At 36.9% G+C, this 27,096-nt stretch overlaps 1 protein-coding gene across 3 annotated transcripts; it reads left to right on the forward strand.

The window, feature by feature from the left end:
• SIRT1 (sirtuin 1) lies at positions 1 to 27,031 on the forward strand. Of its 3 annotated transcripts, none has more exons than XM_049645123.1 (9): positions 1 to 659; positions 2,323 to 2,439; positions 5,572 to 5,813; positions 7,617 to 7,769; positions 14,951 to 15,098; positions 16,353 to 16,432; positions 17,519 to 17,705; positions 19,191 to 19,751; positions 24,919 to 27,031. In XM_049645123.1, exons 1-9 carry the CDS (start codon positions 236 to 238, stop codon positions 25,245 to 25,247), a joined length of 2,241 nt encoding a protein of 746 aa, XP_049501080.1. In that variant the 5' UTR covers positions 1 to 235; the 3' UTR covers positions 25,248 to 27,031. The 3 variants fall into 3 exon arrangements, with proteins under 3 accessions (XP_049501080.1, XP_049501081.1, XP_049501082.1); XM_049645124.1 differs by lacking the exon at positions 1 to 659 and adding an exon at positions 710 to 958; XM_049645125.1 differs by lacking the exons at positions 1 to 659; positions 2,323 to 2,439; positions 5,572 to 5,813; positions 7,617 to 7,769 and adding an exon at positions 11,866 to 14,421.
• The last annotated feature ends 65 nt before the right edge of the window (positions 27,032 to 27,096 follow it).

Here is a 27,096-nt window from a genome sequence, read left to right on the forward strand (position 1 = left end):
GAGGGGTGGGGCCGAGTTTCCTCCCAGCCCACGCCGCCTCCGCCCGCCACGTGACCCGCCGTGTTGTGGTCCGGCCCGCGTGGGTGGCGGGAGCGGCGGGAGGGCGGGGGCGAAGAGGGCCGGGTCACGTGACGGGGTTTAAATCTCCCGCAGCCCGAGCCGCGGGGGCGCCAGTGCCGCGAGTCGAGCGGGAGCAGAGGAGGCGAGGGAGGAGGGCCAGAGAGGCAGTTGGAAGATGGCGGACGAGGCGGCGCTCGCCCTTCAGCCCGGCGGCTCCCCCTCGGCGGTGGTGGCCGAGAGGGAGGCCGCGTCGCCGCCCGCCGGAGAGCCACTCCGCAAGAGGCCGCGGAGAGACTGTCCAGGCCTGGGGCGGAGCCCGGGCGAGCCCGGTGGGGCGGCCCCCGAGCGTGAAGTGCCGGCGGCGACCGGGGGCTGCCCCGCGGCGGCCGCGGCGCTGTGGCGGGAGGCGGCAGCGGCGGGCGAGGAGCGGGAGGCCCAGGCGGCGACGGCCGGAGAAGGAGACAATGGGCCGGGCCTACAGGGCCTAACCCGGGAGCCGCCGCCGGCCGACGACTTCTACGACGACGACGACGACGACGACGACGAGGGCGAAGAGGAGGAAGAGGCGGCGGCGGCGGCGGCGGCGATTGGGTACCGAGGTGCGCAGGGCGCGGGCGGCTGGGACTGCGCATCCCCTCCTCCCTCTCTTGGGGCCCCTTCGGGTGTGGGGTGAGGAGGTTCTCTGGAGCGGGCCGGGGGCTCAGGGCTGGTTTTGCGGCGTCCCGCTCCCCATCGCGGGCCTCCTTAGCTGCGCGCCTTGGGGGCTGCTGGCCCGGCTGCGGGAGCGGCCCGAGTACTCCCCCCTCCTCTCCCTCTTTCCTTCCCTGCACGGCCCGCCTGGGCGGCCTTGCGCTTTGCGCAGCCGCCGGGCCGCCCAGCTCCCGCAGTTGGTTTTAAAGTAAGTTTCTCTATCCTCTTAACTCTTTTAGCATATTGCCTTTGTTAAACATCGTTCGCTTTTTCACACCCCTTCTCTCCACACTTAAATCTGCAACTTTTGTCTGTCCCTTGCATCGACCTTTTGCAGTTGTGTTTGCAAACTGACACACCTGTGCAGTTGGTAACTTTTTTTTTCCCTTGAAGGTTTTTATTTTTAAACTTGTTTTAAATTTTCAGGAGCAAAGCTTTTTTCTAAAGCCATAGCCTGCAAAATTTGAAAAGCAAAGGCTATTCTAAAGACATTACCATTCTGTGGTGCAATTAATGCTGGGTATGGAAGCATTATAGTACCTTGAGTACTTAACATAAATAGTACTTTTTTTCTGATTATGTGCTCATGTTTTTTAGAGTAGGTGTAATTGCGTGTGTGTGTGCGCGCGCGCGCGTATCTAACCCTGAAACACGAATTGACATTTTTCTGGCATGCTAAAGCAGATAGATGTGTTAGTTTTGTATGTCATGTCATCTTTGAGGGTTTCATTTTTTTGATCGGAGTTGTTTATGTCTTGGATGGATGTTTGTCTTTATCAATAAATCTTACCAGTGGACCATTTGGCCATACCTGAGCATTAAGGTCTGCATTAATAAAACGACCCCTGGGGGCGCCTGGGTGGCGCAGTCGGTTAAGCGTCCGACTTCAGCCAGGTCACGATCTCGCGGTCTGTGAGTTCGAGCCCCGCGTCAGGCTCTGGGCTGATGGCTCGGAGCCTGGAGCCTGTTTCCGATTCTGTGTCTCCCTCTCTCTCTGCCCCTCCCCCGTTCATGCTCTGTCTCTCTCTGTCCCAAAAATAAATAAAAAATAAAAAAAAAAATTTTTTAAAAAAATAAAAAAATAAAAAATAAAATAAAACGACCCCTGATTTCAGTAAATACAGTTCAATATGGGAAACTAATAATGATGCAAAGAAATCTTTGTGTCTGGTATTATATAAGAGAAGGGAAAATTATTGTGATTATATTTGAATCACTTGTTAAATTTTTGACAAGTTTCATGCATTCCCATTATTTGTGATCAATCAATTCAGTCCAACTAGATTGCTACTTTTTGTGTTTTGATTAAGTATAATTAACTTATTTCTAGATTTTGATGAACTGAAAGTTGTAGATAATGGGCAGAATCCCTAAAGATGAAGACATACTGTTCCTGTGAATGGTGCAAGCTGACCCAGTAGGCATTTTTTTTTTTTTTTTACATAGTCAGTATGAATGAATGTTCAGTGGTTTATTCAGTGAAAATCTTTACATAATAACTGTTACAGATCTGCATACATTTTAGATTCAGATTGTTTCAGCAGCCTTGCGTTACTTTGGTTTCTTTTGCAGATAACCTTCTGTTTGGTGATGAAATAATCACCAATGGTTTTCATTCCTGTGAAAGTGATGAAGATGATAGAGCCTCACATGCAAGTTCTAGCGACTGGACTCCAAGGCCACGTATAGGTATGATTTCAGATCTTTAATGAATAGTGTCTTTTTCTTTGTATATCTTTTTGTGCCAACTGAAAATATAGTTTTCTATACCCTTATAACCTAGTGATGAGGTTCTTAGGTGTTTTCTGAGATTTAGTATCAGCTTATGTTTTTAGGGAAAGTCTAGTGCTTTGTTTTTGTTTTTAAGCCTCTCAAGCCCATGGAAGCTGGCCTCTGGTGTTTTTCAATCAGGTCCTTCTCACACCTTCAATCCTTTTCACTTGTACCCCTCTGTGTGGAGTACTTTTTCTCCAGTTAGAGTATCTTGCTCTCCCTCAAGTCAAATCTGTCCTTTTTTTTTTTTTCTTCCCCCTCCTTAACACTTACCACTTCTTAACAAAGTCTGTATCTAACTTCTTTATTGTGTTAGTTGCTGTGCTAGAATATAAGCCCCATGGGGGCAGGGATTTTGACTGTTTGGTATAGTGTTTTGTCAGTGCCTAGCACACAGTTTGTGCTTAACAAATATTAAATATGTGGATGAAATGGGAAAGTAATCTGAAATAGAGAACACTATCAGATTTTTATACCAAAGTTATGAGCATCCTGAAAATCTTTCTCTTACTGTGCTCTCATTCTTTCAAAAGTGCCTTGTCTCTTTAAACTAGTGGTGATTAGTTCCTGTTTAGTGTCTGTAATGTTTACTCAAACTAGGAAACTGATGTAAGAAATTTCACAGTAAAAATTATGAATGGTCAAAATATCAATAATGTATGTATCATTTAAAAGATAGTAATTATATATAGATTTCCTGTGGGCTTTAGGGGCTGGTACCTTTACTTTATTGATTTTTAGAACTCTTTTGTACATAACTTCTGTTAATTACCGTGTATTTTTCTAGATCTTAGCTATAGAAATTTGATTTTGGTAGTTTTTTTTTTCTTTTTTGTTCTTACTGCTTTTATTCAGTTTTATCATGGAGGTTCTGGCTACTACAATAGACAAAAATAAAAGGAATCTACATTAGGAAGGCAGTTGGAAACCTGTTATTATTTGCAGAAGACATCATATTATCTAAGTAGAAATTTTATGGAAACGTCAAAAACTACTAGAGTTAAATGATTAGAAGAAAGTTGTAGGATATGTCATCATTATTAAAACTCAACTGTATCCCTATATATTAGCAACAGACAATCAGAATTTGAAACTTAGACCTTGATATCATTTGTTGGGGCGCCTGGGTGGCTCAGTCATTTGGGCTTCCACCTTCAGCTAAGGTCATGATCTCATGGTTCGTGGATTCTTTAGTTCCAGGTTCTTGCAGACCCTGCCTCAGATCCACTGTCTCCCTCTCTCTTGGCCCCTCCCCCACCACCTGCTGTCCCTCTCTCTCGAAAACAAAACATTAAAAAAAAAAAAAGTGGATATAATTTGTAATAGCATTAAAAATTGGTAGTTAATTAACTCCTAAAATACATACTTAGTATTTTATAGTTCAAGGGGATAACCTAACTCTTTTCTATTTATTCATAACTTAACATTTATCTTTCCTTTGGTTTTCATCAAATGATGGTGTTCAAAATGATTAAAAAGCATGAAAGAAATTGCAGAAGTAGAAACAATTGCTTTGGAAACTTATAAAGTTACTTAGAACATGAAATTTGGCATGCAGCTCTGGGTGTGCATTCTGGCTTTGCAACTTACTAAGTGGGTAATTTTGGGCAAACTATTTTACCTCTCACAGTGTTTGTTTTCTTTTTTTATTTTTAAATTTAAATTATTTTAAAAATTTATATCCAAGGTAGCATATAATGCAACAATGATTTCAGGAATAGATTCCTTAATGCTCCTTACCTATTTAACCCATCCCCCCCCTTCCTACAACCCCTCTGGTAACCCTCTGTCTGTTCTCCATATTTAAGAGTCTCATGTTTTGTCCCCTTCCCTGTTTTTATATTATTTTGCTTCCCTTCCCTTATGGTCATCTGTTTTGTATCTCAAAGTCCTCATGTGAGTGAAGTCATATGATATTTGTCTTTTTCTGAGTGACTAATTTAACTTAGCATAATGTCCTCTAGTTTCATTCACGTAGTTAAGAATGGCAAGATTTCATTCTTTTTGATTGCCAAGTAATACTCCATTGTGTATATATACCACATCTTTATCCATTCATCCATCCATGGACATTTGGGCTCTTTCCATACTTTGGCTATTGTTGATAGTGCTGCTATAAACATGGGGGTGCATGTGTCTCTTAGAAACAGCATACCTGTATCCCTTGGATAAATACCTAAATACCATTGCAGTTGTGATTTGTATTTCCCTGATGATGAGTGATGTTGAGCATTTTTTCATGTGTCGGTTGGCTATCTGAATATCTTTGGAGAAGTGTCTGTTCATGTCTTTTGCCCATTTCTTCACTGGATTATTTGTTGTTGGGTGTTGAGTTTGATAAGTTCTTCATAAATTTTGGACACTAACCCTTTGTCTGATATGTTGTTTGCAAATATCTTCTCCCATTCTGTCTGTTGCCTCTTAGTTTTGCTGATTGTTTCCTTCGCTGTGCAGAAGCTTTTTATTTTGATGAGGTCCCAATAGTTCATTTTTGCTTTTGTTTCCCTTGCCTTCAGAGACGTGTTGAGTAAGAAGTTGCTGTGGCCCAGGTCAAAGAGGTTTCTGCCTCAGTGTTTGTTTTCTTATCTGTTAAACCTCTTTCAGGGAAGATTTATGTGAATTAATAACTGACTGTTCTGACATTAAATACATATTCAGTAAATGAAGGTGATTATTATCAGCAGTTGAATAATTAATGTTGGTAGTCTTTTGATCCAGATCAAATTAACGTAGTAAATTTTTTTTTTTTAAGTCTAACATGACAAATATTTTTTTGAAAGAAAAAGTACTAAATGATCTGAAGAGTGAATTTTGGTTTTATTCTTAGAAACAGGAGAGATGAGGCTGGATTCAGGAACTCCAGGGGCAGGCCCAACTCTGGATTTGATCTCCCTGAGCACTAGCTCTAAAGAATGAAATACCTTTATATTGCATTTTCTGACTTTGCAAAAAAAACTTCAAAGTTTGATAATTCATTACTTGAAAATAAATGAGATTTTGAATTACTTGGAAGTGGATTAGATCTAATTCTTTTTTCTCTTGATACAGGTCCATATACTTTTGTTCAGCAGCATCTCATGATTGGCACAGATCCTCGAACAATTCTTAAAGATTTATTACCAGAAACAATTCCTCCACCTGAATTGGATGATATGACACTGTGGCAGATTGTTATTAATATCCTTTCAGAACCACCAAAAAGGAAAAAAAGAAAAGATATTAATACAATTGAAGATGCTGTGAAATTATTACAAGAGTGCAAAAAAATAATAGTTCTAACTGGAGCTGGGGTATGTAAGATGTATATAACATTGGTTAAAGGGGGAGGTGGTGTATGATACTTCTTAATTAAGTCTTTTCTAATTAAGAAACATTTTTCTTGTGTAGAAGAATTTATCCTGACATGATAATGGGCATTTGTGTTTGAAAACTACTAAAAAGGTGCAGTAGCAGTTGTTAAATTGGTTTAGTTCTTTAAAAACCTCTCTAACAACCTTAAATAAGATTTGTTTCTGTTTGTTAACCTCGTAACTAAGTGGAGTTAAGGCAACATTTTTCCTTACATTATACTACAGCTCCTAAAGGAGATGCAGGGAAGTCTATTTGCATAAAATGTGTCAGAGTTTGATGGAAAAATTGGGTATTTGTTCCATCTTTATGGGGAAACTGGGAACCTAATTGGTATTCACAAGTAAAATTACAGTGTTGGGAAGGCAACAGGTTCCTACCTCCCTTCCATTTTAGTTTAAGGTGATGTGATTGTGGTGGCTTGGCATTTTTCATTTGCCCTACTTTGGGTTCACACTTAACTAGCTACCTAAGGCTCTTATTGTGTGTTGAATACAGAATATGTTACAAGTAGTGACCTAGGGCAACTGTTGGAGTAAAATTCAGTCCTGCTTTTTGCCATTTTGAGTTAAGGCAGAGTGCTAGTTAATCATAAATGATTATCAAGTATCGTATTGCTTTGTTCCCAGATGTGATTTAGACTAGTTAGTTTTACTTTGAGGTCAAAATGGAGTCAACTCTGATAAAATTGTGAAACAAGAAGTTAACTTCTGAAATCCTTGTTTGAAGTGTCCGTTAAGAATTAAAATACTGAAGGGGCGCCTGTGTAGCTCAGTCAGTTTAAGTGTCCACTTCGGTTCGGGTCACGGTCTTGCGGTTTGTGAGTTGGAGCCTGCTTCAGATTCTGTGTCTCCCTCTCTCTCTCTCTGCCCCTCTCTCTCTGCCCCTCTCTCTCTCTCTGCCCCTTCCCCGTTTGTGCTCTGTCTCTCTCAAAAATAAACAAACATTTGGGGAGGGGCAGAGAGAAAGAGAGAATCTCAAGCAGGCTCCACACTAAGTGAGTAGCCTGACATGGGGCTTGATCCCATGACCCTAGAATCAGGACCTGTGCTGAAATCAAGAGTTGGATGCTCAACTGAACTATCCAGGTTCCCCTATGATAAGAGTTTTTAAAGAAAATACAGTAATTTAATATTCTTGAAGTAGAACCCTGACCAGATGACAGTTTTTTGGTTTTTGTTTTTGGAAATACTTGACTGTGATAGAAAATCTTGCCTGCTTTCTAGTTAAAATAATTTGAAATGGTTTACTCTGTTCTCAAATTGCAGTTGCTTTAATTTGTTGGTTAAATGCTTAAAGGTTTGAAATTAGCCTGAAAAGAAAAATAGCCTGACTTAAAATTCCTTACTCCACTATGAATGGAAAATGTGGTGGATTTTCATTATACTGGTTGTTTTGTTTTTATTTGAATTTGAAATTAGAGTAGGACAGTATTTTTGTTCCCCAAAACAAATTTTTTTTAATGTTGTAGAGAGAGAGTGTGTGGAGGGCAGGGGCAGAGGGAGAGAGAGAGAGAGAGCATGGAGCCCAGTGCAGGGCTCAATCCCAAGACCCTGGGATCATGACCTGAGCCAAAAACAAGTCGCATGCTTAACTGACTGAGCCACCCAGGCACCCCTCCCCCAAAATAAATTTTAAAGTAAAATATTTTTCAGTTCTTCCCTACTTATGTGATGAAAGAATTAGTAATTATAAATATAGAGGTAAAAGATTTAATTGTACAAATTATGCCATGCATATTTCAGGTTTCTGTTTCTTGTGGAATACCTGACTTCAGGTCAAGAGATGGTATTTATGCTCGCCTTGCAATAGACTTCCCAGACCTTCCAGACCCTCAAGCAATGTTTGATATTGAATATTTCAGAAAAGATCCAAGACCTTTCTTCAAGTTTGCAAAGGTACTATGAAGTCTTCTAGCTGTTCTTTGGTCTTTTTTTGTGAAAACAGATTTTATTCACATTTAGTGTTCTTAAGTTTATCATTCATTGTCTGCTATTTGGGCACTAGGACTGTGGTAGGATAAGATCACTGAAATAAAGTTATTTCAGTCAGAATTTCCTTCTTCCCAGAACGGGCTATCATTTAATTTTCATTTTAGGACTGGGCTTATGTTTAAAGAAGAAATTATTTCATATTTTTCAAATCTGCACTTTAGTAATGGCCTTTACATTACTCAGACTGTTTTAGAGTTAGTAAACCATATGAAAGTAACATCACTGTTTTGATTTTTAATATTTTTTATGGGTCATAAGCATTGTAATCTCTGTTTAGGTGTGTTTTATAGTAGTCAGGTTTTAACACATGAGGATTTGCCTAAAAAAATTGTGATTAGGGGTGAAGATTCTTAGGTTGCATTTTAGTCATTTGCTTTATTTTGCTCTAGAGTCTCTAGGGCTGCAATGTCTAGTTGAGAAGCCACTAGCCACAAATGGCTCTTGGTACTTAAGTGTATTGAAATGTGATGTAAGTGTGGAAGACATACCAGATTTTGGAAACGTAGTATGGAAAAAATAGAAAATATATCATAACAAATATTATGTGTGGAAGTAATCTTTTGATATATTGTGTCAAAAATTATAATTTCATGCTTTTTAATGTGATTACTAGAAAATTTTGAATTGTGTACATGGCTCACATATTTCTGTTGGGCAGTCCTCTTGTAGAGTATAAAGTTTGATAATTACATTATACCATGCCCAGGAGATTTGAGTCATTAAAAAACTTTTATTTTTTTATTCTATAGTCTTATGGAAAGAAATTGTAAAATTGTTAATCGCTAAACTTCATTATATTTGGTTAGGGTCTTCTGTATTATTGACTAGTTTTTCATAAATCTAGAAGTTAAAGGAACCTGTAGTTTAATTAAAGAGTGCTACTTTCAAACCATATGGTCTATTTATTATAACTTGGAAAAGCTCTCATGTTCCAGTGCTAGTGGTACTACTGCATGATTTTGAAGAACAATGAAATATCACTTAATTATAGGTTTCTTGAATTGGACCTAGGACACTCACGTTCTAATAGCTCTAGTTGGCAGAAATCAACACTTAGAGGGCCAGCAAGTAACTAGAAATTACTTTGATCTTATATTTGATGATAAAAGTTGATTCACTACTGCATTTATATAATGTTCACTAGACTTTAGCTTTAAATTCTATTCTGAGAGAAAACATGTTGCCCAAACTAACTGGTCAGCTTTTTTCCCTATCTTAAGTATATATTAAGTTGCCTAGTAAAGTAGTAACCTGACACATGGAAAATGTGGTAACTGAGAATAGAAATAGCAAGGGTAAGAAACCTTTGTTGTCTCATATACAGACTGGGTACTCAGTTGTAGCTTAAATTAGCTTTGATATATAAGAATCTGTAGAAATAATTAAGAATTACTCTGATAAAGATACATGGTAGGGACTTTCAAAAATACACTTAATAGAAATTTAGACCATGCATAAGAGAAAATAAGTGAGTTACAGTAAAAATGGCACACTGTTAATGTGTTATAATGTTTCTGTGTACATCTTTTGTGCCACCTGGGAGAAAGGTGTGGAGAGGCAGCATTTTTCACTTCTATAAAAGTTTTGAGAATTTGTGTGTATTAGTTAATACAGTGGAAAAAAAGCAATTGATGTAATGGTAAAAGACTGAGTTAATTTGGGTCTAAAAAATGAATAGGAAAAAGCTTAAGGGGAAATAAGTAGGGACAAAGAATGAAAAACATAAAAATGTGGGTGGGGAGGGTATGTAAATATTGCACAGTATTTTACTAGATTCTTAAAATACTACATAAATACTCTTAACATAAAATTGTTTACCAGTTTTTCTAACTTGGCAGAAAGTTCATAAAATCAGCTTATGATTTTTGTCAGTTATGAGAAAGTGAATTTAATATGAAGCCATGAAGAGAGGAAATATTACTGGTGAAATTTAGACATTGTGGAAGGAAAGAATTTCTACACATGTATGGAGGCATTGGTTGTATATAATTATTGAGAAGAAACATAGATTTCTTTTAGACAAGAAATTCCAAGTAAAAGAGAAGTGTGTTAAAGAGGTTACTGGCCCATTAGAGCAGTTTCTCAACTTATTGACATTTTGGGGTGGGTAATTCTTTGCTGTCAGCTTTCCTATGTATTGTAGGATATGGAGCATCATTCCTGGCCTCCTCCCACTAAATGCTATTAATAACACTCTCACTCCCAGTCTTGACAATCAAATGCCTCCAGACATTGCCAAATACCCCCTGTATAATTGCTCTGTGTTTGAGCACAGCTGTATTACAGTGTGTCTGTCTACCTGTGGTTATCTCTTTGAATTCTTGTATATAGGAATAATTAAGCCCAACGTTAAAGCTGTATAGCTATGTTCTGAACCATTACCCTCCTGCATAGTAAGGGTTTGGAATGATAATGAGTTGTCAAGGTTCTCAGGAGTCTAAAATAATTCACTGGTATGGTCAAAATGAATGGTTATATTAAGATTTAAGGTGAAACTGAGGATATGTAAATAACTTTTTGTTGCTAAAAAGGACTGTGTTCAGAGAGTATAGATGCTATCCTATATTGAATTCAGTGAATATTCTTTACCCTAAAGCACTTAAAAATCAAGAAAAAGTAGAGAAATATGAACTGAATTTTTATGAACTTAATTCCAAACTTGTGTCTTTATATTTATTCAATAAATTATCACTTTATTGATAATGTGCAAACATAAGAGATTCTGTAGTTATAAAGTTAAGGAATCTTAAAACTAGCTCATTATCTAAAAATAATAAAATGCAACCCCCCCAAAAAAAAGCCACAGCCCCATTTATCTGAAGACAATTTTAATACCTATGTGTATGTGGGTTGCCTGTGTATAAATGTAAATATAGTTTTATAGCTGAAATATATATTATATTTTTATTATAAAAATGGGTTATTTTATCCTTATATTTTCTATTTAATAAACTTTTTATCTATTAAACTGATATAATGGTCATAACGTTCATCAAGTGATGTACTGTAATTCCACAAGAGTACATTTTGAATCCTTCCTGCTTACTTTTGTTGTAAACAATGTTGCTCTGATTGCCCTTTTTGGTATGTTTCCAATGTTCTTAAGGATAAATTCCCGAACGTGAAATTGCTAAGGGTCTTGATATGTTTTGTCTCACTGCTACCTGGAAAGGTGGAATAAGATACACTCCTATCAGAAGGGTATTAGAAGGCTGATTTAGGGGGCACCTGGGTGGCTCAGTCGGTTAAACATCCGACCTTGGCTCAGGTCGTGATCTCACATTTTATGAGTTCAAGCCCTGCATCAGGCCCTGTGCTGACAGCTCAGAGCCTAGAACCTGCTTCAGATTCTGTGTCTCATTCTCTCTCTGCCCCTCCCCCACTTATGCTCTGTCTCTCAAAAATAAATAAATGTAAAAAAAAATTTTTTTTTTAAATAAAAAATAAAAAGGCTGATTTAAGCATGCCCCTGCTCCCTACCCACCCAAAAATCCTCCACGATACTTCATTAGCATTAAAATACTTTTCAAAAAGTGTGTGTGGGGGTGTGGGTTTGTTGTATTTAGGGTTTAAAAATTGCTTCTAACAGTAAAACACATATTTTAGTTGGCTTCCCCCTTCAGTCCTCTCTACCTCTCGTTCTTCAAAGGTTACCACCATCATAAGATGTATTCTTGGGTATCTTTCTAGGAAGAAGAATGAGTAAACTTGTTTTTATATATAGGAGAAGGGCATTATTGTAATTTTCCAACATTTTAAAAATAATTACCAACAGTCATGCACCCTTTTCTCTACCTTGCTTTTGTTTGTACTACTTAATATTGGAAATAGTTTCACAAAGGCACTTAACAGATATACCTCATTTTTAAGAAAAGTCTGCATAGTATTAATAGTTGTACCACAATATATTTAATTAGTTCTATTAGTCGTTATCTAGAGTTGTTTTTAAGGCATTTTAAACTATCTAATAGATAAAAATTAGCATCTTCTTATATTAATGTTTTGTTTTTGTTTATTAGTGTGGATAAATACTTTTTTTAAATTTTTTTTCATGTTCATTTATTTTTGAGAGAAAGCATGAGTGGGGGAGAGGTAGAGAGAGAGGGAGATACAGAATCTGAAGCAGGCTCCAGGCTCTGAGTTGTCAGCACAGAGCCTGATGTGGGGCTCGAACTCAAAAACTGTGAGATCATGGCCTGGGCAGAAGTTGGAAGCTTAACTAATTGAGCCACCCAGGCGCCCCTGGATGAATGCTTTTCACTACTGACCACGTGTATATCTTTGAATTGCCTGTTTGTTCTTAGCTGTTTTTTCCGATTGGGCTGCTTTTCTGCACTGGTTTGTGGAGAGATCATGGATTCTTGAAGAGTGTTTTTAAGTTAGAAGGTGATTGGAATTCCAGCTTGCTGTAATCCCAAAGTTGTGCAAAATGAAGTGTGTTTTTTTAATGTTTTTTTTATTTTTGAGAGAGTGGGGGAGGGGCAGAGAGGGAGACAGAGGGTCTGAAGCTGGCTCTGTGCTGACAGCAGCGAGCGCAATGTGGGGCTCAAATTCACGAATTGTGAGACCATGACCTGAACCGAAGTCAGATGCTCAACTGACTGAGCTGCCCAGGCACCCCGAAGTATATATACTTTCTAGGTTTATTTTTGAGACAGAGAGGGAGTGCATACACGCAGGGGAGGGGCAGAGAGAGAGGGAGAGACAGAATCCCAAGTAAGCTTGGCACTGTCAGCCCAGAGCCCAATGTAGGTCTCAAACTAATGAACTGTTAGATCATGACCTGAGCAGAAATCAAGAGTTGGACGCCTGACTGAGCCAACCAGGCACCCCAAATTGTATTTACTATTCTTACTAGACTAGCTTGGAATACCTAATAGCAGTGGTGCATATTAGCTTAAAAGAAGTAGGAAACGTGATGTCAAGAGATTGAAAATTAAAAAGGCAGTATGCATTATTGGTTAAGAGCCACACTTAGGTGTCAAAATTGGGTTTGAATGATAGCTCTGCTACGTACTGCCTCTTGTGACATTTGGCAAGTTATTTCTGTGCTTTAGATTTTTCATATGCAAAATGGGGATGTATATGTCTACAGTAGAGTCCACAAACCTATTCAGTATATGGCTGAGTAGTAAATGTGATTTTCTTTGTGGATGATACAGGAATGCTGTCATTTTTGGTTACCTTTCCAACCCATTAAAATGTAAAAACCCAGTCTTCAGCCTGGTCTGCAGCATTATAATAAATAGTGTGGAGCCTGCTTTAAAAAATAGAGGGAATAGGGGATGATAAGGCACAGGAAAGGTCAATCCAGGAAGGTCGAGTCTTAGTACTCTTGTTCCCCAGCATGTGCTGGAGGTAGTCATTTGTTTATATCATGAGTTTGGCATGCTGTTCTCACTGTCATTATTTTAGAGCCTATTTTGTTTGTAGCCTAGCATATTGTAGGATTTGTTGTAAAAACCTTTTTTTTTGTACAAATACTTTTAACAGCCATTTCCAGAGAGAGCTTAGTAAGCCACTATGATGTTTAATCCTTTAAATGTACTAAAACAAGGCATCATGGGGAGAAAACAGTGGTTAGTATAGCACAGTCCAGTGGTTCAAAGCATAATGTAGCTTTCGATTTTCTATGAAACATGGCTTTAATAAGCCCTTCACTTGATACTTCTTTCTATATGCATTGTCTGTTTCTTACATTGAAAAATTGTCCCTGAAATTCATGAGAAAATTTTGAATGCGAGGCAAAGTTTTTGGATTTTGTATAGTATTTTCAGTTGCTTATGGACATGTACATGGTAGTTTTTGTAATGAGATTTGCTTATTATTTTTATGTAAAAGGTATCCCTGTAGATGTTTTATTTGAAATGTTAAGTAGATTAACATTTAAAAAGTTCTTAAACTTTTGTATAATGTCAGAAGTTGAAAGTTTCCCCACCTCTATTTATAGCTTGTTTGTATTTTTCTTGATGTTTATATGAGCATATACATGTGCATATAAATACCGTTTTTGCTTAATAACAAAACAACAAAAACAAAACTATACACACTGGTGACTAACTTGCTTTTTTTCACATGTCATAGGACCATTTTCCAGGTCAGTACATCTAGACCTCTCACATTCATTTTAATGGCTGCATACTCCACTATTATGGATGTACTATATTTCTACAACCGGTCCCCTATTGACGGACATACGGTTGTGTCTGATTTTTTGCTAGCATTGTAATACGTTGGAGGCTGTAATGAATGGTAAGGAAGTAGGTAGCATTACTACTTTAAAGAAAAAAGTAGAGAAGAAACTTCCTTTGCCATAGTCACTTACTAAATGAAATTTAATAAAAACACTGTCAAAAGTTGAGAGGACCAAAATTGATACTTTTTCTCTGATCTTTTTGCCATGTGTATATCTGAATTCTTTGTTTTTAAAGAAGAAACAGCATTGAAGCATTATTTGGGGGGAAAAACACACACACAAAATCCAGCAACTCAGCATTCATGAGCAACTCTATACTATACCAGTATGTGCCTGTGCAGTGGAAGGAAAACAATTTTGGTAAGGAATTAAAACTTTAGCTTTAAACTTCCAACAGGTTGATATTTATAATGAATGATGAATAAACAACTTTTAATATTGTGTTGACAGTGCCTTTTTTAGTTTTTAAAAGAAGTCACCATACCTTTGATAACTTTAATTTCAACTTAAACTTTTCTTTTTCCTTAAAAAGAGGAAACAACAAAAAACAAACCTGAATTTGCAGCCAACAAAATTTAGATATATTCTCAGGTGTATATTTCTTCTTTTATTAAAATATCTATTAACATTTATTAGAGATGCTTATGGTTGACTTTTTCCTTCAAGGGGCCAAGTTCACTAATTGCTGAGTTTTATACATATTACAGCAGCAATCCTTTTATAGGTGTGTGTAGCAACCATCTAGATGCTTTGAGATGCTCATGTACTGTTTTTTAATTTATTTATACATGGGGGCTATCATGGTAGTTTTTGGTTAAACCTAAATGTGACATGTGTGTTATACTTATTTCTTTAATGTAATATTTTTTCTACCTTTTGCATTATGTAGGAAATATATCCTGGACAGTTCCAACCATCTCTCTGTCACAAATTCATAGCCTTGTCAGATAAGGAAGGAAAACTGCTTCGGAACTATACTCAGAACATAGATACACTGGAACAGGTTGCAGGAATCCAAAGGATAATTCAGTGTCATGGTTCGTAAACTTCAGAATTGCTTTCTGTTATTTAGTTAGTCTTAGAGGAAAAAATAGGATTAGAAAGTAGGCTACCATCCAGGAATGGAGATTTATTTAGTCATGTTAACTGATCAATAGTAGATAAATTTTAAAAAGTAGAATGCAAAAAAATGAAACCAGAAGTATTGGCCTTGATACTTAATTGTACAAAATACCAGATCAGTGTTCTATTGTGTTTCAAAAGGAGTAGCCGTTGTATTCCATTAAATTCTTCTAAATAACCATTTTTGGTTACAAAGTAATACTAGCTATGTAAGGAAAATATGACATCTTTAGGGTATGAAACTATAGGAACAGGGTAGTTAAGCTGTATAGAATTTTGAAATTTAGAAGACTTTTAAAACAAGTAGGAACAGACCATTTTCTTACAAATCTAAACTTTTTTTTTTTTTAATGTGTTTATTCTGAGAGAGAGGGAGAGAGAAAATCCCAAGCAGGCCCTGCACTGCCGGGGCAGAGCCCAACCTGGGGCAGAGCCCAACCTGGGGCGCAGTCCCATGAATCAGATCATGACCTGAGCCGAAATCCAAGAGTCAGACATGGGGCGCCTGGGTGACTCCGTCAGTCCGACTCTTGATTTCCGCTCAGGTCATGATCTTGCAGTTTGTGAGTTTGAGCCCTGCATCTGGCTCAGTGCTGACAGCTCGGATCCTGGAGTCTGCTTCAGATTCTGTGTCTCACTCTCTCTCTGCCCCTCCCCTGCTCATGCTCTGCCTCTCTCTGTCTGAAAAATAAATAAAACATTAAAAAAAAAAAAAAAAAAGTCAGACGTGTAACTTACTGAGCCACCCAGGTGCCCCTGAACTGTTTTTAATGTACAGCTATTCGGCTAAGGTCACATAATTGTCATCTTTCAATTCTGCAGAGTTTTAGTTCTGGGGGAGTTGGTTTATTTTATTAAAAAGAACAACTTTGGGGTGCTTGCCTGGCTCAGTAGAATGTGTAACTCTTGATCTTGGGGTTCTGAGTTTGAGCCCCATGTTGTGGCTAGAATTCACTTAAAACAACAAAAAAAAGAATAGCTTTAGGAAGTGTCACTATATCAACATCTCGATAATTGAGGATTGGATTCTGTCTGTATTTAATATATAAGTATTTTAATTATCCCTGAGATTCCCCTGTGGAGTCTTAATTCTCTTTTATACCTTTGTGGTATGTTTTAAGAAATGGAAATATTCCTTTAATAAAGCATGTGTGTATTGGTTGTTTTAGGTTCCTTTGCAACAGCCTCTTGCTTGATTTGTAAATACAAAGTAGACTGTGAAGCTGTACGAGGAGATATTTTTAATCAGGTAATTCATCACCTATACTTGAGGAATTGTGCTTGTTTTTGATCTGTTTCTTCTTTTGCCTCCAAATTCTTTTTTTTCTGAAAGTATCTGGGACAGAAAGATCCAGAAAGAGTGTTAACCACTGGGAATTCTGATGTGGAAATATACAAGAAACTTTTAGTCCCTTAAGTTGGAAACATTGCTCTATAATGTCTCTAAAATGATGAAATAGGCTCCTTAATATCTAAGTTAAAATAAAATATCTAAGTTAAAATAAAAATGCAAATCGTAAGTGGAGTCTTGCTCTATTAGAGTTTATCCTTACTCTTCCTTTTTAAAAGTGCCTGTTGGATTTTGAATTTTAAATTCTTGGTAATTCTTTAAAACATTAAAAAATTTATTGTAAAAGATGTTTCATGTATGATCACTGCCAAAAAAATGCAAGAAAATAATGGCAGAGAATAAAAACCATCCAGATATAAATTCTGTGTACTTAGCTGCATATATAGTTAATCATACATAGTGAGGGTATCATGTTATAATGTTATAATGGAATCATTTCTTACATTTTTTAAAGGATTAAGTTGTGTGTGTGTACATATATACAGATGCTGGTTTCTCTTAATCTGCAGTGGACTCTTAAATATCAAATGTAGGTCCACATGGATACTATAATACCTACATACACCAATAACAACACCATCTTATTTCACTGTATGTTAATAAAGTAATCGACAGTTGACATTGCCATTGAGGTTGTATCCAGTTTTCCCTACTATTTATCCACGGCTTTTCTGTTTTATTTGATTATTTTTTTTTCCCTCAGGACTTCTAGCATGTAGCTCTTTCCACAGGTTTCTATACTTCAGTTTGAAATTTTTTTTTTTTATGTGGGAATTCTAATTCTTTTTTTTTTTTTTTTAATTAACTTTGCTTTTAATTTTAATTCTGGTATAGTTAACATGTAGTGTTCTGTTAGTTTCAGGTGTACAACATAGTGATTCAACTTATCATTTTGAAATGCATTCTTAGTGTGTAAATGTTGACTATTTCTAACTTCAGCTTTCTTTTTTCCTCCCTATCTTAACCAAAATTTGGAACATGTAGGTGGTTCCTCGTTGTCCTAGGTGCCCAGCTGATGAACCACTTGCTATCATGAAACCAGAGATTGTCTTTTTTGGTGAAAATTTACCAGAGCAGTTTCATAGAGCCATGAAGTATGACAAAGATGAAGTTGATCTCCTTATTGTTATTGGGTCTTCCCTGAAAGTAAGACCAGTAGCACTAATTCCAAGTAAGTTGGTGATGATTTTTAGAGAATACTTCTATATATATTGCCATGGTTTGTGGGGTCTGTACATTGGATCCCAATGATCTTACTCTCTTCCTGGCTAAAGAGTGGTAGAGAGCCAGTTTTATTTTTTAGGTGACATTTTTGTTCACAAAGATTGGTTAATCTGATGCTTTGGTGCAGGGGTTGGGTGGAAGAGTTGTCAAAACAGAAGTAATGTCAAATTCCAACCAGGGAAACAGTTCAACTTTTCAGTGGAATGTGTTCTTAATATGACAAGAGTTAGCTTCAGCTGATTTACATATGTTCAGGAAACGTGTGATCTTAATCTGTGTGTTTTTAGTCTTAATTTGATTATAGTTGTCCATCTTTCAAATTTAGTTGATTTCAGGTACAGTAAGTTCAAATGTATATATAGCTAGATACAAGTGTAATATACTCACATTAGAGAATTTATTATGATTGGTCTGTTTTTATAAGAATAAGAGTCATGCCTTAGGATTACTATCCTGTGTGGATCAGCTTTGCCCATAAGGGTGTTTGTGTGTATGAAAATGCTCAAATATAATTTAAGTCCCTTTAACCCTCAGGAGTATTTAACATGTGCTCTCATACTATCTCTTTCCTCCCTCTAGCGAGGAAGCAAAAGGGAGAGGAAGATAGAGGGACTAATTCAGTAGCATCAGGTGTGCCCTAAAAGGCGAGGGAGAAAGAGAATATCAAACTCTTTAACCAGATAATTAAATTAGACCCTACTTCAGCAGTCATATAGTCACCCAGAGCAAACAGTTGGAAGAAACAAGAGTTCAGCTCTACAACTTTCTGCATCTTTTTCCTACTTAAATGTGGTGGCTTTAACTCAAATAGCTGTCAAAGTCTTTGAAAGCAGAATATAGGATAATTTGTAATGAAAACATGAAATTTAATGAATAAGTTCCTTTATTTTTGAGTTATTTTTTTCTCTTTAAAGATAAGGCAGAGAAATTCTTAAAAGCTTTCTGTGGGGCAGTATAATAGTGTATTGGTGATAGGCAAAGGTAATTTTTTAAAAATGTAACACACAGGTATATAATGGTGGAAAATTGAATTTTCACACTATACCAGGAGCTATTTCAGTAGAATAACTATCACTATATGCCAAAAACCCTTCTATGCATTTGACTTATATTCTCACTACAACCTTGTGAAAAAGTATTATTATCCCCGTTATATATAGACAAGGAAATTGAGGTACAAAGTAGAAAACTCTGAAAAGATTGCTCAGAGGTAATCAGGTGATGGGAAACAGGACCTGAAATTTTAAAAAGATGCTTAAATGCTCATCTGTTTATTTGACATCTTAATGAATGTGATGGGTTGGTTTAGTAGTGGTGGTGGGTTTCTTTTTTGGTATTGGGAGCATGTTAGATTTTTGCATTGCACATTTGTTGTGGCTTTAGTAACTTAGTGCCTTTCCCTTTTTCTAATGCATTTTTCACTTATTTTTAGGTTCCATACCCCATGAAGTGCCTCAGATACTAATAAATAGAGAACCTTTGCCTCATCTGCATTTTGATGTAGAGCTTCTTGGAGACTGTGATGTCATAATTAATGAATTATGTCATAGGTTAGGTGGTGAATATGCCAAACTTTGCTGCAACCCTGTAAAGCTTTCAGAAATTACTGAAAAACCTCCACGAACACAAAAAGAGTTGGCTCATTTGTCAGAGTTGCCACCCACACCTCTTAATATTTCAGAAGACTCAAGTTCACCAGAAAGAACTTCACCACCAGATTCTTCAGTGATTGTTACACTTTTAGACCAAGCAACTAAGAGCAATGTTAATGATTCTGAGGTGTCTGAACCAAGAGATCATATGGAAGAAAAATCACAGGAAGGACAGAATTCTAGGAACATTGGCAGTGTTACTGAACAGCTGGGAAGTCCGGATTCGAAGAATGTTGACTCTAATACTGGGGAAAAAAATGAAAGAACTTCAATTGCTGAAACAGTGAGGAAGTGCTGGCCAGCTAGACTTGCAAAGGAGCAGATTAGCAAACGGCTTGATGGTAAGGAAGCACTGTTGAACCGTTTTGAAGGTATAATTATTTTAACAAAATATTTGCAAGAAGTAAGCAATTTTGGCAGGTTAGGTGATAGTGTATAGCTTTATGTAACAGATGATTGTGTTTAGAGAAAATGTAAGGTTGAGAATTTAAGCCAGAGAAAGGATAAACAGTAGTATCTTACATACACTAGGGGAAGAAATAGTGTGTTTAAAGTATTCTCTGTACATCATTTTTCTCCAGGAAATGAGAAGGTAAGCATTGAATTGGTAAGAAAACTGAGAAATATATTGTGCTCTGCCATTGTCTGGTGAGCTTTAGCTGGTAGAAATGATGACAGATTTGGGTGGTTACTGTAGGGTAGCTGCTTTATTTATATACATTATCTGATTTTAATCTCATGAGGTAGGGACTATTACTACTTGTCTCCTGCTGGTGGGGAAACTGTGAGGCCCATAGAGGTTAAGTACCCTGTGTGAGGTTGATAATTAGGACATGGAAGAGCCAAATTGGATTCCAGGTCTATCCTCAGAGCATGTCCTCTTAACCAGTAGGCTGTGTTGTCTCAGAACGGGAAACATCTCTGATCCTTCTCCACAGAATATTAGGAATAGCATCTACCCTGTTTTTTGTTTTCATTGAAATATAGTTGGCACAGTATTAGTTTCAGGTGTACCACATAGTGATTATATACCTTATGAAATGCTTACCATGAGAAGTGTAGTACTGTCTGTCACCATACAAAGTTATTACAACACCCCACCCTCCCTTCCCTTCTGGCAATCACCAGTTGTTTTTATGAGTCTGTTTTGTTTTGTTTTTCAGATTCCATATATAAGTGAAACCATATGGTATTTGTTTTTCTCTTACTTTACTTTGCATAATACCCACTAGGTCCATTTGTGTTGCAAATGGCAAGATTTTATTCTTTTTTGTGGCGGAGTAATACTCCTTTGTACATATACAGAACAACGTTATCCTTTCATGTATAGATGGACATTTAGGTTGCTTCCATATCTTACTGTAAATAAATACTGCAGTGAACACAGGGGTACACATACCTTTTCAAATAGGTGTTTATGCTTTCTTAAGGAAGATACCCAGAAGTAGAATTGCCAGATTTATTTTTATTTCTGATTTTTCTATTTCTCACTTTTTGAGAAACCTCCATACTGTTTTCCATAGTGGCTGCACCAGTTTACATTCCTACCAGCACTTCATGAGGGTACTCTTTTCTCCAAATTTGTGGCAACACTTGTTATTTCTTGTCTTTTTGATAATTAGCCATTCTGACAGGTGTTAAGTGATCTCAGTGAAGTTTCAGTTTGCAGTTCTCTGGTTAGTGATGTTTAGCGTCTTCATGTGTCTGTTGGCCATCTGTATATCGTCTTTTGGAAAATGTCTATTTGGGGCCTATGCCCATATTTTTAAGATTTTATTTTTTAACTAATATCTACACCCAGTGTGGGGCTGAAACTCACAACCCTGAGATCAAGAGTTGCATGCTCCACTGACTGAACCAGCTAGGTGCCCCTATTCGTGGCCTCTGCCCATTTTTTAATTGGGTTGGGTGTTTTTGTTGTTGAGCTGTATGTTCTTTATATAATCTGGATATTAACCCCTTATTGGATACATCATTTGCAAGGATCTTCTCCCACTCAGGTTGCCTTTTTGTTTTGTTTCCTTTACTGTGCAAATTAATTTTTTTAGTTTGATGTAGTCCCAGTTCATTTTTAGATCTATAATCAGTTGTGTTTATTTTTGTATGTGGTATGAGAAAGTGGTGGAGTTTCATTCTTTTGCATGTAGCTGTCTTGTTTTCTTAACACCATTGATTGGCTAAACTTTTTCCCCATTGCATATTCTTGCCTTCTTTGTTATACATTAATTGGCCATTTAAGTCTGAGTTGATTTCTGGGCTCTCTATTCTATTCATAGATTTGTGTGTCTTATTTTTGTGGTAATACCATACTCTTCTGATTACTATAGCTCTGTAGTATACTTTGAAATCAGGGAGCATGATCCCCCTTCCAGTTTTTGTTCTTTCTTGAGATTGCTTTAGCTATTCAGGGTCTTTGTGGTTCCACACACATTTTACGATTATTTGTTCCAGTTCTGTGAAAAAGTGCTATTGGTATTTTGATAGGGATTGTATTGAATCTGTAGATTCTTATTGATAATATGGACATTTTAACAATATTAATTCCAATCCATTAACGTAGGAGGTCTTTAAATTTGTCTTCAGTTTCTTTTCATCAGTGTCTTCCAGTTTTCAGAGTACAGGTCTTTCACCTCCTTGGTTGAACTTATTTCTTAGTCGTTTAGTCTTTGACGCAGTTGTAAATGGGATTACTTAATTTCCCTTTCTGTTACTTCATTGTTAGCAAATAGTGTATAGAAATACCCTGTTTTGACTCATGGGAACTCTTTACCAAGTAGTAGGGTGAAACATCCTAATTTAATAAATGTAAATATACACACACACACACACTAACTTAGATGTAACAATCTTGTACAACTTAAAACATTAAGTCCCATGGGGTAAACTGACATTTTAGGCCAATGTATTGTGAGTTATAATCATTTACCATAAGTGAATTTTAGTTCAGTTGAATAGTAAGCCTTTGTACCTTTTCCATACCAGGCACACTGTAGTAAGTTCTGAATATCCAGTGATCAATGTATTGATGTTTGTGTATAATTATAAAAATAGCTGATTAAACAAAAGTAGGTGATATTAGGAAACATAGATGCTACTTGGAAGGAATTAGGTTATAGAAGGCTTTGCAAAAAACCTAATTTCTGACTTTGGTCTTGAATGGTATGTGGAGAGTTAAAAGTAAAGGACATATGCCAAGAGAAATTAGAAAAAGCATACAAGAATGCTTGTATTTACAAATGTGGCAAGAATCAGAAGTAGAAAAATTGTTCTGTTTAGTCAGGTAAATACTGGTATCATATACAAAGTCTGCTTATGTACTGGAAGACTTTTGCACTGGGGATTTTGAGTTTTTTTTTTTTTTTTTTTTTTTTTTTTTGAGAGCATGCACGAGACTGGGAGGAGGGAGAGACTCCCAAGCAGGCTCCACACTGTCAGCTCAGAGTTCTACACGGGGCTCGATCTCATGAACCCATCAGATCTGACCTGAGCCAAAATCAAGAGTTGGACACTTAATGTACTGAGCCACCCAGGCACCCCTTCTTTGAGTATCTTTTTGACAGATGGGTCAAATACAGAAAACTCTCTGCCCCAGGAAACAAAAATTAAACCTGGAGCAGTCTCTAGATTTTTCCCTACCAATTTAGGCCTTAAAAGGTACAGGCTTTGGTATCAGACCCAGTTGTCTCAGATTCACTGTGGGCAAAGTTATTTAACCTGTTTTTTTTCATTTGTAAAATAGGAATAAAATAGCATGCACGTTAACATTGTGAGGATTAAAAAAGATAACTGGTGTAGAGTGCAGCTGTTAAATTGCAGCTGTTAAAAAACAAATGACCACGCTAGTTTTTTTTTTTTAATTTATTTTATTTTGAGAGAGACAGCAAGCGGAGCAGGGGCAGAGGAAGAGGGAGGGAGAGAATCCCAAGCAGGCTCCGTGCTATCAGTGCAGAGCCCTATGCAGGGCTGGAGCTCATGAGATCATGACCTGAGCCAAAACCAAGAGTTGGGCTCCCATACCACACTAGAGTTAATTTATTTTTGTTTACCATGATTTCTGTTGGTGAGGTCAGATTGAAAAGGAGAAAGGAGGAGCATGTATGAAGCAAACTGAGTCTGTCTTGATGGTTCCCAAGAATAACAAAAACAGGTATAGGATTCTTGGGTTCAGAAATAATAGATTATTCTGTTCATCATGGGGGATAGAGCAGAATGAAACATTTTTAGAAGCATGGGCCAAAACTATGCACACCCTCGGGACCCCTTAGAAGACATATTAAGTGCCAAATGGGCTTTTCTGTTAGCTAGAATAAAGGTACTCCCTCCTCCAATCATGGAAATTAATACTAGTGGCTTAGAAAACTGACAAATACTTTCTCCCAAAACAGAGGGAAATAATTGGTTTTCACACTGCCAATTTGTGATGTTAGTGGACTGTGAAGTCAGTTTTGTGGGTTCAGATCAGAATTCTTATACACATACTAGGTTGTTTCAAAGTGAGAACTTGGGTCATGATGGGGTATAAAGTTTGAAAGCTGTTTTGAAGACAAACCTGGGTATGCTTGGCAGATGACATGTCACTTCAGCTATGTTAGTAGCCAGGTTTTTGTGAATTAGTCTGGGATGTGGTGCATTAAATAAATGACATTTATCATGTGTAGAAACAGACTTAAGTTCGAAGTTACTTGTTGTGAATTTAGTGGTAGAAAACATTTCATCATTAATGTTTAAGGTTCCCACCAAGAGGTGCTCTTAACCTGGGACCTATAGTAGGAAAAGGGAGGGAATTCTCCTTACCATCACAGGTCACAGCTTGTACTGTGAATGCAAATTTGGGAGGGAGTTGGAGAAGAAAGGTTAATGTCCAGTGCTAGATCAGCGTTTCTCATAATGTGTCTAGGACTCTGGTAAAAATAAATACTGGTTCAGTAGGTGAGTGGTGGGGCCTGAGAATTGAACTTCTAATAAACTCTAAGGTGATGCCATTGCCTGCAGACTACACTTTTGAATAGATGGTGAAGCTATTACTGAATTAAAACGTTTAATTTTAGGTTCATAATCTAAAGTTAAATGAAAATAATGCAAGTGCCTTGAAGGCATACATGCGTGCTTTAGAGAAGTTATATTCGGTGAACATGAATTGAGTAATGTAGGCTGGCCTGGATATTTAATATCATGAGATCTGTTCAAAGGAGTTTGATTAAGCTTTATTGAACATCGTCCTCTAAATTTATTCATACTTAGCTGATAGTGTTGTGAAAATCGCTTAATTTTCTAGATAAGGAAATTGAGGCATAGGCACAGAACTGCCTGAGTTCACAAAAGTGGTGGGTGGCAGAACTAAGATTTGCAGTTAAGACTGAGCTCTTAGCTTGTTTTTAAAGACCACTATTGTAGTAGCCTCTAGTAATGATACTCAGGTAAAGGCAGGGCTTGAACGTACAATCAGACCAAGTTAGTGTTAGAAAACTTGGAATCATTTATCATTTCTCTTTTATTACTATATTTCAGGTAATCAGTATCTGTTTTTACCACCAAATCGTTATATTTTCCATGGCGCTGAGGTATATTCAGACTCTGAAGATGACGTGTTATCCTCTAGTTCTTGTGGCAGTAACAGTGATAGTGGAACATGCCAGAGTCCAAGTTTAGAAGAACACTTGGAGGATGAAAGTGAGATTGAAGAATTTTACAACGGTTTGGAAGACGATGCTGATGTTAATGAGAGAGCTGGAGGAACTGGATTTGGAGTTGATGGAGGTGATCAAGAGGCAGTTAATGAAGCTATATCCATGAAACAGGAAGCAACAGACATTAACTATCCATCAAACAAATCATAATGTAATAGTTGTCCAGGTACAGGAATTGTTCCACCAGCATTAGGAACTTTTAGCATGTCAAAAGGAATGTTTACTTGTGAATTCAACAGAGCAAGGAAACCAGAAAGGTGTAATATTTATAGACTGGTAAAATAAGATTTTTTCTTCATGGGTAATTTTTAACTTCTTATTTCTGTACTTGTACACGCAACACTAACTTTTTTTAAAAGAAGGGTACTAAGTATCTTTAATCACCTGTTGGTCAAGACTTTTCTTTTAAAAGTTCATTTGTATGATACATCCGTTATGTATATATAATTTTGTTCTTGCCTAGTGAGTTTCAACATTTTAAAGTTTTCAAAAAGCCATTGGAATGTTAAATTAATGTAAAGGGAACAGCTTATCTAGACCAAAGAATGGTATTTTCACACTTTTATTTGTAACATTGAATAGTCTGAACTCCTCAAATGTCTGTTCTGCTAAACTTTTGATTCTTTATTAGCACAATTACCTATTTTTAAACACTGGCATTTTCCAAAACTTGTGGCAGCTAACTTTTTAAAAATCTCATAACATGCAGTGTGTGTAGAAGGAAGTCAACAATATGTGGGAGAGCACTCGGTTGTCTTTGCTTTTTAAAGTAAGACTTGGTGCTAAGAATTTCAGGAATATTGTATTGTTGAAATGAAGATGGCTTTTGTACTTCCTGTGGACATGTAGTAATGTCTATATTGGCTCCTAAAACTAATCTGAAAAACAAATAAATGCTTTGGAAATGTTTCAATTGCTTTAGAGACAATAGTGCCTGCCTGGGTACCCTTAGTTTCAAGAATATTTGCCATTGTTGTTTAAATACGTATCACTGTGGTAGAGCTTACATTGATTCTTTCCCACAAGTATTAAACTGCCAAGATGTGAATATGCAGAGCCCTTATGAATCTATAATAATGGTACTTCAACTGGGAAGAGTGTAATATTTTGGACTGCTGCTTTTCTTTTCCACTAATGAGAGCAACAGGCCCCTGATTACAGTTCCAAAGTACTAAGATGTTAATTATAACTCAGCCAGTAAGTACATGTCTCCTGTTGGGAGGATTTGGTGTAATAGACACCAAACTGCTAGCCTAGTATTATGAAGATGAACATGATGTAACTTGTAATAGCAGAATAGTTAATGAAGTTAGTTCCTGTAACATCTTTATTTAAAAGCTTAGCCTGCCTTAAAACTAGAGATCAAACTTTTCTCAGCTGCAGAAGCTTCTAGCCTTTCAAAAAATTCATACTTTATAAAATTGCACAGAGCAATTTATTTTCCAGACCTTCCCCCCCACATTATTCCCAAATATAAAGTATTCCTATGTTGCTTTAGTATTTATTACAGTTTTAAAAAAGGGTTTGAAATATAGCTGTTCTTTAAGCATAAAATACCCAGCTAGGACCATTACTGCCAGAGAGAGAAATTTTATTGAATGGCCATTTCCCTACCTAAAAGATGTTTCAGTCTGAATTTATTTGGCTACACTAAAGAATGCAGTATATTTAGTTTTCCATTTGCATGATGTGTGTTTGTGCTATAGATGATATTTTAAATTGAAAATTTTGTTTTAAATTATTTTTACAGTGAAGACTGTTTTCAGCTCTTTTTATATTGTACATAGTCTTTTATGTAATCTACTGGCATATGTTTTGTAGACTGTTGAATGACTGGATATCTTCCTCCAACTTTTGAAATACAAAACCAGTGTTTTATACTTGTACACTGTTTTAAAGTCTATTAAAATTGTCATTTGACTTTTTCCTGTTAACTTACATTGTTCAAGATATAAAGTTTGAAAATCTTACGGAGTTTGTATAGTTTTGAGGGCCATGT

This window comes from Panthera uncia, chromosome D2 (genome assembly GCF_023721935.1).
Source record: "Panthera uncia isolate 11264 chromosome D2, Puncia_PCG_1.0, whole genome shotgun sequence".
Classification (NCBI taxonomy): Eukaryota; Metazoa; Chordata; class Mammalia; order Carnivora; family Felidae; genus Panthera; species Panthera uncia.

Excerpts from the sequence above, each read along its gene's own strand:
- SIRT1 (XM_049645123.1), top strand. The coding sequence starts at position 236 with ATGGCGGACGAGGCGGCGCTCGCCCTTCAGCCCGGCGGCTCCCCCTCG. Across the intron at positions 2,440-5,571 it reads GACTCCAAGGCCACGTATAG|GTCCATATACTTTTGTTCAG; the intron begins GTATGATTTCAG and ends CTCTTGATACAG. Across the intron at positions 16,433-17,518 it reads GAGGAGATATTTTTAATCAG|GTGGTTCCTCGTTGTCCTAG; the intron begins GTAATTCATCAC and ends TGGAACATGTAG.